Source organism: Myotis daubentonii, chromosome 14 (genome assembly GCF_963259705.1).
Source record: "Myotis daubentonii chromosome 14, mMyoDau2.1, whole genome shotgun sequence".
In the NCBI taxonomy this organism is placed as follows: domain Eukaryota; kingdom Metazoa; phylum Chordata; class Mammalia; order Chiroptera; family Vespertilionidae; genus Myotis; species Myotis daubentonii.
Window position 1 is genome coordinate 24402321 of NC_081853.1, and position 13577 is coordinate 24415897.

General features: G+C 39.2%; 1 protein-coding gene across 8 annotated transcripts in view; it reads left to right on the forward strand.

The window, feature by feature from the left end:
- The window catches only part of ATG7 (autophagy related 7), a 246801-nt gene that overhangs the window by 54231 nt on the left and 178993 nt on the right, over nt 1-13577 (forward strand). For all 8 annotated transcript variants that reach the window (XR_009448517.1, XR_009448518.1, XM_059663587.1 and 5 more), the window contains 4 exons: nt 474-595; nt 5525-5615; nt 7363-7507; nt 10252-10410. Coding sequence is in view for 6 of the 8 variants with exons in the window: in XM_059663587.1 (XP_059519570.1) it covers nt 474-595; nt 5525-5615; nt 7363-7507; nt 10252-10410 (517 nt within the window). In the remaining 2 variants the exon portion in view is untranslated. The remainder of the gene's footprint in view (nt 1-473; nt 596-5524; nt 5616-7362; nt 7508-10251; nt 10411-13577) is intronic.

Sequence of the window (13577 nt, forward strand, 5' to 3'; positions counted from 1 at the left end):
CCCAGTGGGAGAATGGTTATACTTACTAGTGCTTATCCAGGTGGTCAGTCTATCTAGTGCACATGGGTTTCCTAACTACTGAAGTGTGGCTTCATAGAATTTAAGTGCAGATGGAGAGAAGGGTGACCAGAAGAACCCATGAATGCCTAGCCATTCTTTTCAATGTCTTGTAAGCTTTTTCCCCCTACATTTAAGATTTATTTGTCAGAATTATTTAAGATTGTTATATGAAATTCTCCTAGAAAGAAATCACAGCCTATTCCGCCTTCAGCCTCTAAGCACCAAGACAAAGGAAGCATACAAGGATGTATTCAGGATCTCAAAGGTTAAGGCCATCCCTTGAGGGTGTCAGAGAAGCATAATTACAATGACTTGCATTCTTTCCACCTGGGTTTGCTGAAGTTCTAATGTGAGCTCTTTCTTTTCCCTCCTTAAAAAAATAACAACAAAAACCAACCGGGGCCTGCCATCAGGAGTAGTAGTTTCCAGTCTGTTGAAGTCCTCTGCTTCCGGGACCGCACCTTGCAGGGGGTCAGAGACGTCACCCACAGCATCATCTTCGAAGTGAAGCTTCCAGAAATGGCTTTTAGCCCAGGTAATTGGCTGGTCTCTGAGAATGCATATAATTATTATTTGTCATAAACCTAATCAGGCTTAACTTTCCTTTCATCCTTTTACAATAGCAGCAGAAGGGAGAGAAGAGTACAATTTCCACCTCTTTGTCAATGTGATCACCTCCCTTGAACAGAGCAGCTCTGCTAGTCTGACAGGCACAAAGGCAAAGATTGTCCCCAGGAAATTTTCTCCAGGAAGGATTTTTCAATCTTAAGGATGTTTTTCCCCCTAGTTTTGTTTTTATTTTTGCTTAAGGCACAATCTTTATTCCTGACCCTCTGGAAGGAAAAATGAAATATTAATGCACTCACATACTTATTTGTTACAAACTTAAAGTTGTGTGTGATTCTACTCTCCATGCACTAAATGAGTGAGCAAAAGTGCCATGTCTCTTTCCACATTTAATATTTTTCATTTGGTCCTGTGTGATAGATATCAGCTATTCTCCTCCTTTCATAAATAAGGAAGCAGGCTCACAGACCTTTTATATAGATGTATGTGTTACACTTGTGTTTATATTCATGTCACAGAACACATATTGAAGTTTGATACTTACTAGTAAGCACCACATGGAATATTCCTTGTGAGGAATCTGTCCTGTTTAAAAGACAGAACACTATGTCTGGCATGTTATAGGTGCTTTATAAATGCTGATTTATGTTAATTTCCGTCACACTAAGCCTAGCACTCTCCAAAAGGATCCCTCAGATTTTTGTGTCTTACATGCTTTTCAGAGTAGTTTCACATACATTGTTCAATTCGCTCCTCACAATGTCCCACATAGCTTCAAGGCACATTGCTTTCTTTAATCCACAAGTCATGTGCCTTAAAGTGTTTTAGTGGTGGGGTGGGGAGGGGAGGATGTTAAAATTTCTTCTGAGCTGGCATTTCTAGAATGCAGAATTCAGAACGATCCAGGATTGACTCTGATGACATTTTATCAGTAATTCTTTGCTGTAGCACTGATAAATATCTCAAAGAGACTTCTTAGAGAGATTGACCTCAAAGTGCTTGGTCAGACAATTGGGGAAGTGGCTTACTTGTTACTTTGAGCCATAAGAAATCCATTGCTTCCCTGCTATTTTTAGATAGTTGCATTTGGTTTAGCACCCTCTTCTGGCACATTCTAAAATAGCCTCCATGTGATGCTAACTTACATACTGTACTTTTGTTATATTAAAGCCACAACTTGAGGGTAGTTCTAGAGAAATGAGGTTAACTAAGAAGTAATGCGGGCCTGGTCTACACCTGGCAGGCCACCATCGCCTTCCATACTTCCCTCCCTAAATCCTACCAGTCACCCTTGGGGGAGGCACTTTTCTTTCCATTTTTAAGTTAAAGTCACTGAATTACTCTTATTCCCTGTTCCCAGTATCACTGAATGCTTGATGGAACTGGCAAACCCAGGAAATACTGCATTTACATTTGAAAAAGAGGCTTTCTATAATCCAGTAATGTCTCAATACATCTTTTTTAAGTGTGGATGGAAAGGCAATTTTTTTTTATTTTTGTCATGTGAATTAATAGTTCCCCTTTTAGCTGTAAATTAAACTTTATCTTTCACCCTGGCCAGGTGGTTCAGTTGTTTGAAGAATCATCCCATACACCAAAGGGTTTCAGGATCGATCCCTGGTCAGGGCACATCTTAGGTTTGCAGGTTTGATGTGCAGTTGAGTTGCATTGGGAGGCAACCAGTGGATATTTCTCTTTCACATCTATGTTTCTCTCTCCCTCCCACTCTAAAATCAGTAAAATTAAAAAACAACAACATATCCTTGGGCAAGGATTAAAAAAATCTTTCTAAATAATTATTTTGTATTATAGTATGAACTGAAGGTATTAGAATAGCAGGATTTTTTAGTATTTCTAAGACAGCCCATAGTTGCAATGGTATAACAAGTATAATTTTAAATATCCTATATTTTCTTAACACTCTTCATAGTGGAGCCAAACCCACCCTCCATTGCTAATATAAAGAATATCCTGGCAACTGGCTGAAGGAGGCAGCAGATGCTGCTGAGGGTGGGAGAGCCCTCATTTTAATTCCTGTCCTGATGTTCCTCCTAGTTGACTAACTGGGAAAACAGCTCCTAAGTTTCCCCTAAAAATCTTTTCTCGATAATTTTGGATATGACTTATAGATGTAGTTTATATGGAAGCAGATATGATAGATTAAATATAGCCATATATACAGTATCCTAAAAATGCATACAGGCACTTTGAATAGTTATAAAGGTAACTGGAGACCTGGTGCACAAATTCGTGCACCAGTAGGGTCCCTCGGCATGGCTGGCGATCGGGGTCAGTCAGGGCCATCTTGCCTAGTCCTGATTGGGGCCATGGGGGCTGGCCGGCCGGGGAGAGACTGGAAGGTTAGCCCGCCAGGGAGGGACCATGGAAGGGCTCCAGGGCAGGTCCGGCCTGTCTCACCCAGTCCTGACTGGGGCTGATTGGAGCCAGGGAGGGACATGGAAGAGCCCATCTAGCCCAGTCCTGATCCAGGCTGGCTGGCCAGGGAGGGACTGTAGGAGGTTGGCCAGCCCACCCGGGGAGGGATCATGGGTGGGCTCCAGGGCATGTCCGACCATCTTGCCCAGTCCTGATCAGCCGGAACCCAGCAGCAAGCTAACCTATTGGTCGGAGTGTCTGCCCCCTGGTGGTCAGTGTGTGTCATAGTGACTGGTGGAACAGCCGAACAAATGGTCGGACAATTAGCATATTATGCTTTTATTATATAGGATGTTTATTAAAATACATTTCGTTTTCAAAATTGAGCTATCATCTGTTAAAGTGTGTATACATTTTGGGGGGACACCCTGTATAGAATTTTTTCATTGTCAATAAGTTTAAAGTACATCTAATTTTCTTAGAAATAACTATAGCATTTTGAGTACTGAGATGTTTTAATTTGAAATGATATTTTGTTTTTGTCCCATGATTTTTTTTTTTTTTTATGAGAAAGCTTAGGCTGGAGTTATGAACTACAGTACTAGACTGTACTTGCCAGGTTTCTTATGCTGTGTATTAGGGAAGCATTTTTTATTAATGTAAGAATAGTAAGGAAATATGATTTAGTAACAAGTCTGAATTCTTTTTCCCAGAAAAAGAATTTTGAAGTTTTAACCTCTATTAAGAACTCAAATTTATTATATCAGTTTTAATTTTTCATGACCCTGAAAACAGGACCACACCAGAAGCCTGAATTAGAACAAGAAGGGACATTTGTTTTTGGACTTCTTTCTGTGAATGATGCCCCCCAGCCAAATTGAGGCTCAAGTAGCTTTCCAGAATGATTGGTTCCAAGGTTTTCCATTGGTCATCCTATCTCATCTTTTCACACAAAAAAGATTATGTAAATGAAATCAACACCTTCTAGGTCCCATAATTATATTAAGCAATATTATTTTATTTTATTTTTATTGATTTCAGTGAGGAAGGGAAAAGGAGAGAGAGAAACATCAATGATGAGAACCATTGATTGGCTGCCTCCTGCACACCCACTACTGGGGATCGAGCCTGCAATCTGGGCATGTGCCCTTCACCAGAATTGAACCTGGGACCCTTCATTCCGCAGGCCAACTCTTTATCCACTGAGCCAAACCGGTCAGGGTGCAATACTATTTTTTTTTTTTTAAATGAAAGGTCAAAAGCTAAAAAGTTTCCCAGGAAAGAAAAATAGAGGTGTCAATAGAAATCTAAAAGAAGGAGAGTGGCCAAAAAACACCAGTGTATCATTAGAAACAAACAAAATTTCTCCCAATAGTTTTGTACATTAAGTCAAGGAGTTTCTGTTTCTTCAGAGATTTATGTAAGGCAGACATTGGAGGGGATGCCGTTAGGGTGGGTTGTAGCTGGGTGAATTCCCTGCGAAGGAATTGAGGCTTTATTGTGAATATCAGGGATTCAGTGAGATTTAGAGATGTGGCGAGTGTAAGAGAGTGGCTGGACCCCATTAGCAAGTTTTCACCAAGAAAGTCAGGTTTCCATTAAGGTGAGGAGGTAGCAGGAGTATCTACAAAGCAAGTGAGGTTTTTAAGAGGATTTTGTAACAGTAGAATAGAGCTGCTTTTCCCTAAATGTGTTACCAGTGATGGAAGGAGATAGTGAGAGCCAGGTAAATGTGGGAAACACAAAGCCAAATTAAATTCAATGTTCCTGTTCTGTCGGCTCCTCAAAGCTTTTATCTCCCTCACATGCAACTTGAATCTCCAGGTTTGGGTGGTGGTAAGGAGTGGATAGGGAACACAGAAATGGGTCCAGAGGTATTTCCCATGTCTATTAGCCACAGTATCCTTACCTTCTGAACTGCCAGAATTGGAGTTACATCGGCACCCGTAACAGAGGTTAAAAGAGATAGGGAAGGGGAAAGTCTAAATAGATAAGGATGAGCTTAAAGGAAAGGGCAGTTTAACAGAGGGACAGTCCTCTTGGACTATGATCTGCCCACAGGTAGGTACACAGTGATGGAATTGAGTGGCTGAGCAGAGGGACACAAAAATGAGGAACAGAAGGGGATGTACTGTTCACATCCCGGTGGGAACTTCATCAGAAGCTGTGCTGCCATCACAGTAGTCTGTTTCCTTAGAATAGATAACCTTCAATATGGTTATATCCCAGTGCCAAATATGATTGTTTTTATTTGAACAACTGCAGAAATCAAAGCAACTTGGGCTCGAGTTGAGGGCTATTTCAGAAGCTCCTCTACAGGTCTACTGGCCTCTAAACAAGATTCCTGGTAGCCATGGAAGATGGGAAGGCAACTGAGGCAAGTAGATGCAAATTCAGGCCCAAGAACCTTTTTGAGAAGAGTGTACCAAAAGTTTATCAGTATATGGGCCATTTTGCTGCTTGACTGACTTGTTTCTTTCCTTCTCTCCTTCATTAAATTTATTGTTTTATTTGCTTTAAGATTGTCCCAAAGCAGTTGGATGGGAAAAGAACCAGAAAGGAGGCATGGGACCAAGGATGGTGAACCTCAGTGAGTGCATGGACCCTAAAAGGTATATTTTGGAAGATAGTTTCTTCAATGGATCTTTTGCACACTAGGTTCTATGAGGTCAATGGCACTGCACAATTCAGTCCAGGGGTGCCATTCACATGAACAATGGGTGTTATTGCATTCTTTGCTGCCTAACTCATAATTTAAGTTTGGTTGTGGGATAATATTAATGATGGATATCCTGAAGGGCACACAGTTCATCTGTTCATGTAGACATTCTAAATTTTATTCTTGCTTCAAGCACAGACTCTAAGATCTGTATATCTGCAACATGTTGTAGTCCTTTATTCATTGCCCTTTAATTTTGTTCTAGTAGCCTACATTGAAGGACATTATAAGAAATATTTTGCTGGGGTCCAACCCCAGCAGGTCCAGGGGTCCCCAAAGGTGTGGACGGAGTCGGCGAAGAAGGAATGGCACTGAGACAGAGTTCAGTTGGTCAGCAGCATAGCCAGGATCTCTAGCCAAGTTCTGGTCAGGATCTCCAGCAAAGTTCTGGTTAGGATCTCCAGCCAGGTTCTGTCCAGGTTCTCCAGCCAGGTTCTGTAGCCATGTTCCCTCGCTAGGTTCTCTTGCCATGTTCTAGCCAGGTTCTGTAGCCAGGTTCTGTCTCTAGGTTCTTCAGCCAGGTTCTCTCGCTAGGTTCTGTCTCTAGGTTCTATAGCCAGTTTCTGTCCAGGATCTTTTGCCATGTTCTCTCGCTAGGTTCTGTCTCTAGGTTCTGTGGCCAGTTTCTCTCCAGGATCTTTTGCCATGTTCTCTCCAGCGAAGTTCAGTGAAGTTCTTCTGTCTCTAGGTTCTGTGTAGGTTCTGTGTCTAGGTTCTGTGTCTAGGTTCTGTCTCTAGGTTCTGAGGCCAGTTTCTGTCCAGGATCTTTTGCCATGTTCTCTCCAGCGAAGTTCTTCTGTCTCTAGAGAACGTTCTGTGTAGGTTCTGCCTAGGTTCTGTCTCTCTTGGTTCTGTCTTCTAAGTTCTGTCTTGTTACATCTGTATTTATACCAGTTGATTCCAATCCTATCAATCTCTATTCCAAAGGTTAGGGCGTTTCTTATCTCCATTCCAGGGAGTAAAGATTATGTAGCTTAAGCATGATTGTTCGTAGTTAAAGTGATTAATTACCCGCCTGGCACTTAGTTAAGAGGTTTTATTCCCTCCCTAACTTCAGGGAAAAATCCCTACCTGGGGAAACAACCTTTCTCAGAGACCTTGGTTAAAACACATAGTGCCAAGAAGGTGAGCAAACATATTAAGAACAGTATGCCATATATGCCAGGTCCCTTGAAACAGCAAGCATGGACCGGCTCCCAGCAATATTTCATGGAAACCAATATTGTATTTAAGGGAGAGTGTAAGTGCACCCTTTATTGAGGGCGTGGAAGAAAAGTCTCTGTTTTCAGTTTTAGGAAAAACTTTCTTCTTAAGCAGCTGGTAGCTGGTGTGTTTTTATTTATAGACACAATGACTTCTAGTACCAGTCATGCTTCTGTTTTCATCTTCACAGCCAGGAGCTTAGCATCAAATATGTGGCCTATTTCTAACAATTGCAGAGGACTACAGTGTTACGATTCTGCACAGTAACCTTTCTCCTACCCATTTACCCTCAAGCTTCATCTTAGTTTTCCTTTGATTCTAATTTCCTAAGTATTTGTTTCTTCTTTTCTCATATACTTACTTCTATTCAAAAAGGCCAAAATTGGGGTATAAATGAGTGACTGACTGAATAATTAAATAATTCTCTCATTTTCTAGGTTAGCTGAATCATCAGTGGATCTAAATCTCAAATTGATGTGTTGGAGATTAGTGCCTACTTTGGACTTAGACAAAGTTGTGTCTGTCAAATGTCTGCTGCTTGGAGCTGGCACCTTGGGCTGTAATGTAGCTAGGACACTGATGGTAAGTTTGTGGGGGCCAAATGGTACCTTTGAAGCTTCTTTCCCCATTTTACTATATCTGATTGCCTTCCACCTCCCAGATGCCCTTTCCTCTCTCTCTCTTCCTTCTCCCTCCCTCTCAGTTTATTTTTAAATATAAATGGAACACATGCTTTTATTATAAGGTAAAAACACAAAGTCCCTCCATCTCCATCCCAAGCCACATTTCCCAGAATTAAGTAGACTTTATAGATTAATATACAGTATATTTTCCCCTGAAGTATTTATAGGCATATACAAATGAGAGACATTTGTCATCACTGCTGTTATTTATTTTTATGAAAATTGGATCATAACATACTGTCTATAACAGGTTTTTATTTTTAACTTAATATGAAAATAATTATGGCTCTCTTTTTATGTATTCCATATTATCTATATGTACTATTTCATTGTATGACTGAGTCCTCCGTTTATTTAATCACTGTCAGCATATTTTTCTTTTAGAGATGATAATGGTATGAACATTTTTACATTTATATCTTTACATATTCATAGTATTATTTCTTTTGGGAAAAAGTTCTAGAAGTAGAATTGCTATAATAATTTTTTTTCTTCCCAAATTAAATTATCTTCCAAAAACATGTGAGGAACAGAGCTTTTTATTTGCATTTCTTTAATTAGTGAGGGTGAGTCTTAAATTTTATTTCTTTTGTGAAATTTATTTCTTCTGTTCATGTCCTCTGGGTTGTGTTTCTTTTATTGTTTTGGAGTTCTTTTTATTATGGATTAACCTTTTTTTGTTATATGATGCAAATCTTTTTCTCAACATATTAAAGTATATTTAGCCATATAAGGGTTTTTTTTTAATTTTTGTGACTCATTATGTTAGTCTTTTTTTTTTTTATGGTTTACAACACTTTTGCATAAAAGTTATAAAAAAGGAAAGTTATCCATTTTCCTATCACTTTGTTCCTTTTAGTGTTTGTTTAATATACATTTTAAGACCACACATGATATATAATAATGTCCCTTGCTTTTATAAGTTAACATTGTAAACACTTTCCCAGGTCATTAAAAAGGATACCTTTTTAATGGCTTTAGAATATGCCTTCTTGTATGAGGAAACATAATTTACTGGGACATTCCTTTAATGTTAGGCATTAACATTGATTCCAATATTTTACTTAAGTACAAATTTTTACATAGCCATAAATTATGTTGCTAAGAACATCTTTGTGATTACATCTTCAGACTATTTCCTAGGAAAGATTGCTGGAAGTAGGCCAAAGGATGTGTGCATTTTAAAGACTCCAGAAACATTGCCAAATTACTTTCCAGAAAAATTACACCAGTTTACGTTCTCAACCAGTAAAACAGGTGTTTCACTGCCACATCCTCACCAGCATTGAGTATTGTAATTTTCTTTAATCTTTGCAGATTAGCCATTTAAACTGTGTAGCATTCCAGGAAGCCAGAAGTTAAGTGTGAAAGTCCACCTGCATGTGACTAACCCATGGCATGTTTGTAATTTATCTGGCTTTCTTCCCCCTGCCCAGCATGTCCCCAGACTGCCTTCCTTGCTATCCACTCAGCATTGCTTTAAAGAATGCAAAAATACTTTAGAAATAAATATCCCCAAACTAAGCACAAATGACTTGGATTTCCCACACCTTAATTCTCTGTCCATGGTAGATTATTTAGCTGGGTTAGTAGACCAAAAAGTTAACTGTGGACATCAAAACAAACAATTGATCTAAACTAAGGTTTTCAAAAGATGGATTCTAGCCTGTCTTTCTCAACCCCCAAAACAAATCTTGAGTCTACATTGATTGTTCCCCCTAGAATCGTCAGTCTAATTTAGTTTCAAGGTCCCTTATAATAGAAGGATATTGAAAGGAAAGAGAACGGAATCTTAGGTTTATGGGTAATCCTGTCAGAGCTTCTCTTAAAATAAATCATTATGCTTATTTATGACCTACTGAAATACACACACCCCACCTCACCCCCCAAAAAGTAGGCATCTTCATTTGGTTGTAACTCTAGGGATCTCATTTTTTCCCCACCATTAACTACATCTATGACTTTAGGTGAGTCACTTACCTTTTCTGGGCTTTAGTTTCCATATATGTAAAACAGTAATTAGACTAAGAATTTTAGATATCCCATCCAACTTTGAAGTTGTGTGGTTCTATAAGACTTTATAAGATGAAAACTGAGAATATTGGAATCATACTCTATATTCCAGATTAGTAAGGCTTTTGCCTCTTGGAGAAATAATACAAAATCTTCTACAGTGTTAGTGGGAAATAACTTGTAAGTCATTTCCCCCAGATGTTAATTTAAGCTTTAAGTAAGTTTTAAGATGAGCTGTTATTTATACTTACAAAATTATTCCTTAACGGAAAGCAACGACATTGGGGATTATTGCTAATTATAGCAACATAGACAATTTTTATAAGACTCGCCTCTAAATCTTTTTTTGGTGCCACTGTCAAAAGTAATGAATTATTAGTTAGAGCAACTCTGACATTTCTTAGTCTCATTACACAGGAAACCAGGCACTGGCTATATAATTATTTTATCTTTTAAAGGAAGTTGATATTCTATTTATAAAAAACTGAATTTACACCATTTAATTTCTGAAGTTCCCTATATTTTGAGGTCCCTAAGCTGCTCGAAAGCAAACCCATTTTAGGTATTTCAAGAGTGATGCCCTGTGAAATGTTCACCAGAAACACACCATGATATCCTGTTTCCATGCAGGGGTGGGGCGTCAGACACATCACATTTGTGGACAATGCCAAGATCTCCTACTCCAATCCTGTGAGGCAGCCTCTCTATGAATTTGAAGATTGCCTCACAGGTGGCAAGCCCAAGGCCCTGGCTGCAGCAGACCGGCTCCAGAGAATATTCCCCGGAGTGGTATGTCGATGCTGTTTGGGAATGTCACAGGGTGCTCCTATATCTTCAGTGTTTAAGTCTTGAGGAATGAGGCGGCATGGTATTAGTGAAAGACATTCAGACATCTGTCACTTACTACCAGGCCCTCATCATGTGGCTGAGCCTCTGTTTCCTCATCACAGAGATGGGGATTAAAAGACAAAACAAAACCTAATATATCATTGTATAAAGAAATGAAGAATATATGAAAAAATATTTTGTGAGTTACAATGCCTTATCTGACTTTAAGTTGAGGAATTCTGGGGGTATGTATATTTTTATATCCTGCCTTGTTCCAAAGGGGTTATGGTGGCAGGTGTAGGATACTATTTTTCCTTCTTCATCAGAATACACAGATAGTTACTTAGAACACAATTATGAAATTAAATTGAATGTAAGTCTGTGCAGAAGAAAGATTGAGCTAAATGTTTAGCTTTTTACTTTAGCTGCTTCTTATTTTTGAGTTTGATCATTTAAACACCAGATAATAGGAGACAAGTCATTCAGCTCACTTGGTTCAAAATCTTGTCTGGGCTTTTCCGTCATTCTGCAAAAGAGATTCTGCATCTTGCATGCTTAATCAATTTACCTGACAGAGGTTAGATTAGGTGTCTCTGAAGCATCTGTTTATACTTAAAATGCCATAAGAGACTCAGCCCTAGCTTAAAAAAAAAAAAAAAAGAAAAAAAAAAGTAAGCCCACTTTCTCAAAGTTTCTCTATTTAGTTACTCATTATTCATTCATTTTAGATGTCTTTGCTTTAGAAGTAACTTTGACAGCTTTGTTCACTTGAGCAGCATATCTGAGGAATGTCATTTATTGGGTTTAATTCAACAGTATTGATTGAGCACCCACTATGTATCTAGCTAGGTTACTGGATGCCAAAAGAAATAAGAATAAATTACAACCCTGTCATTAAGAAGATCTATGAGTTAGGTTGCTGCTGTGATAATATTGCATATCATACATCCCAACATTTTAGTAGCTTACAATTATAAATATTTATTTCATGCTTACAGGAGTGTAGGTTGACTGTGTTTAGCTGCTGGGCTAGGCTGGACTCCAAGTTTCAAATCAGATTCTAGTCTTCTCTGTATGTCATTATTTCAAAATCTAGGCTCAAGGAGCAATAGGCATCTGATCCTGCTCTTCTTATGGTAAGAAGATGGAAGTGTAAAAGCATTGGTAAAAACTTACCATACTTATACCTCTTAAAGTCTCAGCTCACTAATAGCAATATGCCGTGTCCTCCATCTCCATCGCCAAAGTAATTCACAGGGCCACACTCAAAGTCAGTGGGGTAGGTCAGTACATTCTGCTTTCCTAGTGGGAGGTCCTGCAGTCATGGCAAAGGGCATGGAAGTGTAATTCTATTAGAGGGATGCAGTACATAGCTGAGAAGAAGAATCCAGTCTAATCACTGATGAGTGTTATGAACTCCCCTTGGGGTCCCAACAGATCTGGCTTTGAATCTGGGCTCTGCCACTTATTTGTTGCCTGAAATATTGGCTTGCTCAAATGCTAGCCATTGTCTTTGAGCCAGCTCAGTCCCCCCTATTTATTTGTTTATCCTGTTACTTAATTATTCATCAAAATATTTAAGGCTGTGTGCTTGGGATTAGGAAACAAAACAGCCAAAGTTTTCTCTTCCTTATTTGGAGCTTATTATCTAGTGGGGGAGACAGGCATTAACAACTAATTTCACAAAATATTATGATTGTAATAAGTACCCAAAGCAGGAGCTCAGTTGCCATGAGAATGTTTAAGAGGAAGGCCTTAACTAAGACTATACTTCCTTGAGGAAACTAAGTCTTGTATGATGAGTGGCGTTAGCTAGACTAATGGTGGCAGAGCTATCTGTGCAAACACTTGTGGTAGTCAGCAGCATGGTGCTTCTGTGGAACTGAAGGAAAGCCAGGGTGGCTGAAGCACAAAGGTCAAGGAAGACAGACAAGAGGCTGGGCAAAAGCAAGAGCCAGACCATCCTGGGCCCTTAGCGATCAAATTCAACTTTCCTTGAAAACATCAGCCCACCAGGATCAAGGCTCTTTCTCCGCTTTTCCATCCCTACTGGATTATTAAGTTCTTAAGCCCAGTAGTTCAGGTCTCTTATACTTTTATCCTTCATGCCTTTTCTGTAATCCTATGTAATAAAGAGCTAATATGCAATTAGACCAGATGGTGGACTGACCTTCCAGAATGACCAGTGTGTGTGTGTGTGGGGGGGGGGGGGGCGTGAGGCTGCAGCAGCTGCAAGGGCCTACCCTTGCACAAATTTCGTGCATCAGGCCTCTAGTAATAGATAATACCCATCAAAGTACTACTATAATTCATTCATGAAAAATACAACCCATCAAAGTACTGCTATAATTCATTCATGAAAAATACTTGTGAAACTATTTCACTTATTGGTTAGCCAGGCTTACCCATAAAGAACATTTTCTCTATATGTTTGATTTAATGTAGTTTTTACATTCAACAAATATTTATTCATTTCCTTCCTTACACTAGGTCATGGCCAAAAGTCTAGAACTAAGTGAACAAGACATAAAAAGAACTGCTCTGCTACAAACACCATGCCTAATTTGGGGGTTGAATTAATTGAATAGGAAAAAATCTGACCTTTAATAAATCAAAGAACTATTTGAGGTTACTATTTTTTTTAAAGGCAAGGCAATAAAATTTAGAATTATGGAGCCACACTAAAGGTTTTAAAACCCAGCTCTGAACATCTGCTTCCAACCCTGACGAGTAACTGATAATGGACTAGCTTTCCTATCATAAACAGTTATGCACCTGGAATATATAAAATGACTCTTTTCAGACAGTGGACAACAGGCAGTGAAAGACTGTGATCCCAAACAGAAGGGAAAGAATAAATGCTTGTCCCAACTTATTGCATAAAGGCATTTCCTGGCCCATTTCAGAGTTCATAGGATATTCTTGGTCTGGATGAGCTGAGGAAACTGAGATCAGAATTCAGAGCAGCTAAGGTGGCTGGAATTTGTGCGGCAGAATGTCAGACTTCTGGAGTTGTTCAGAGAAGGAGGTCTAGATCAGCGGTCACCAACCTTTCAGACCTCCGGTTGCTGCCTGCTAGTCTAGATAGCATCTTGAGTCCTTGAATAGCAAGTCATGCTCTAGGCATG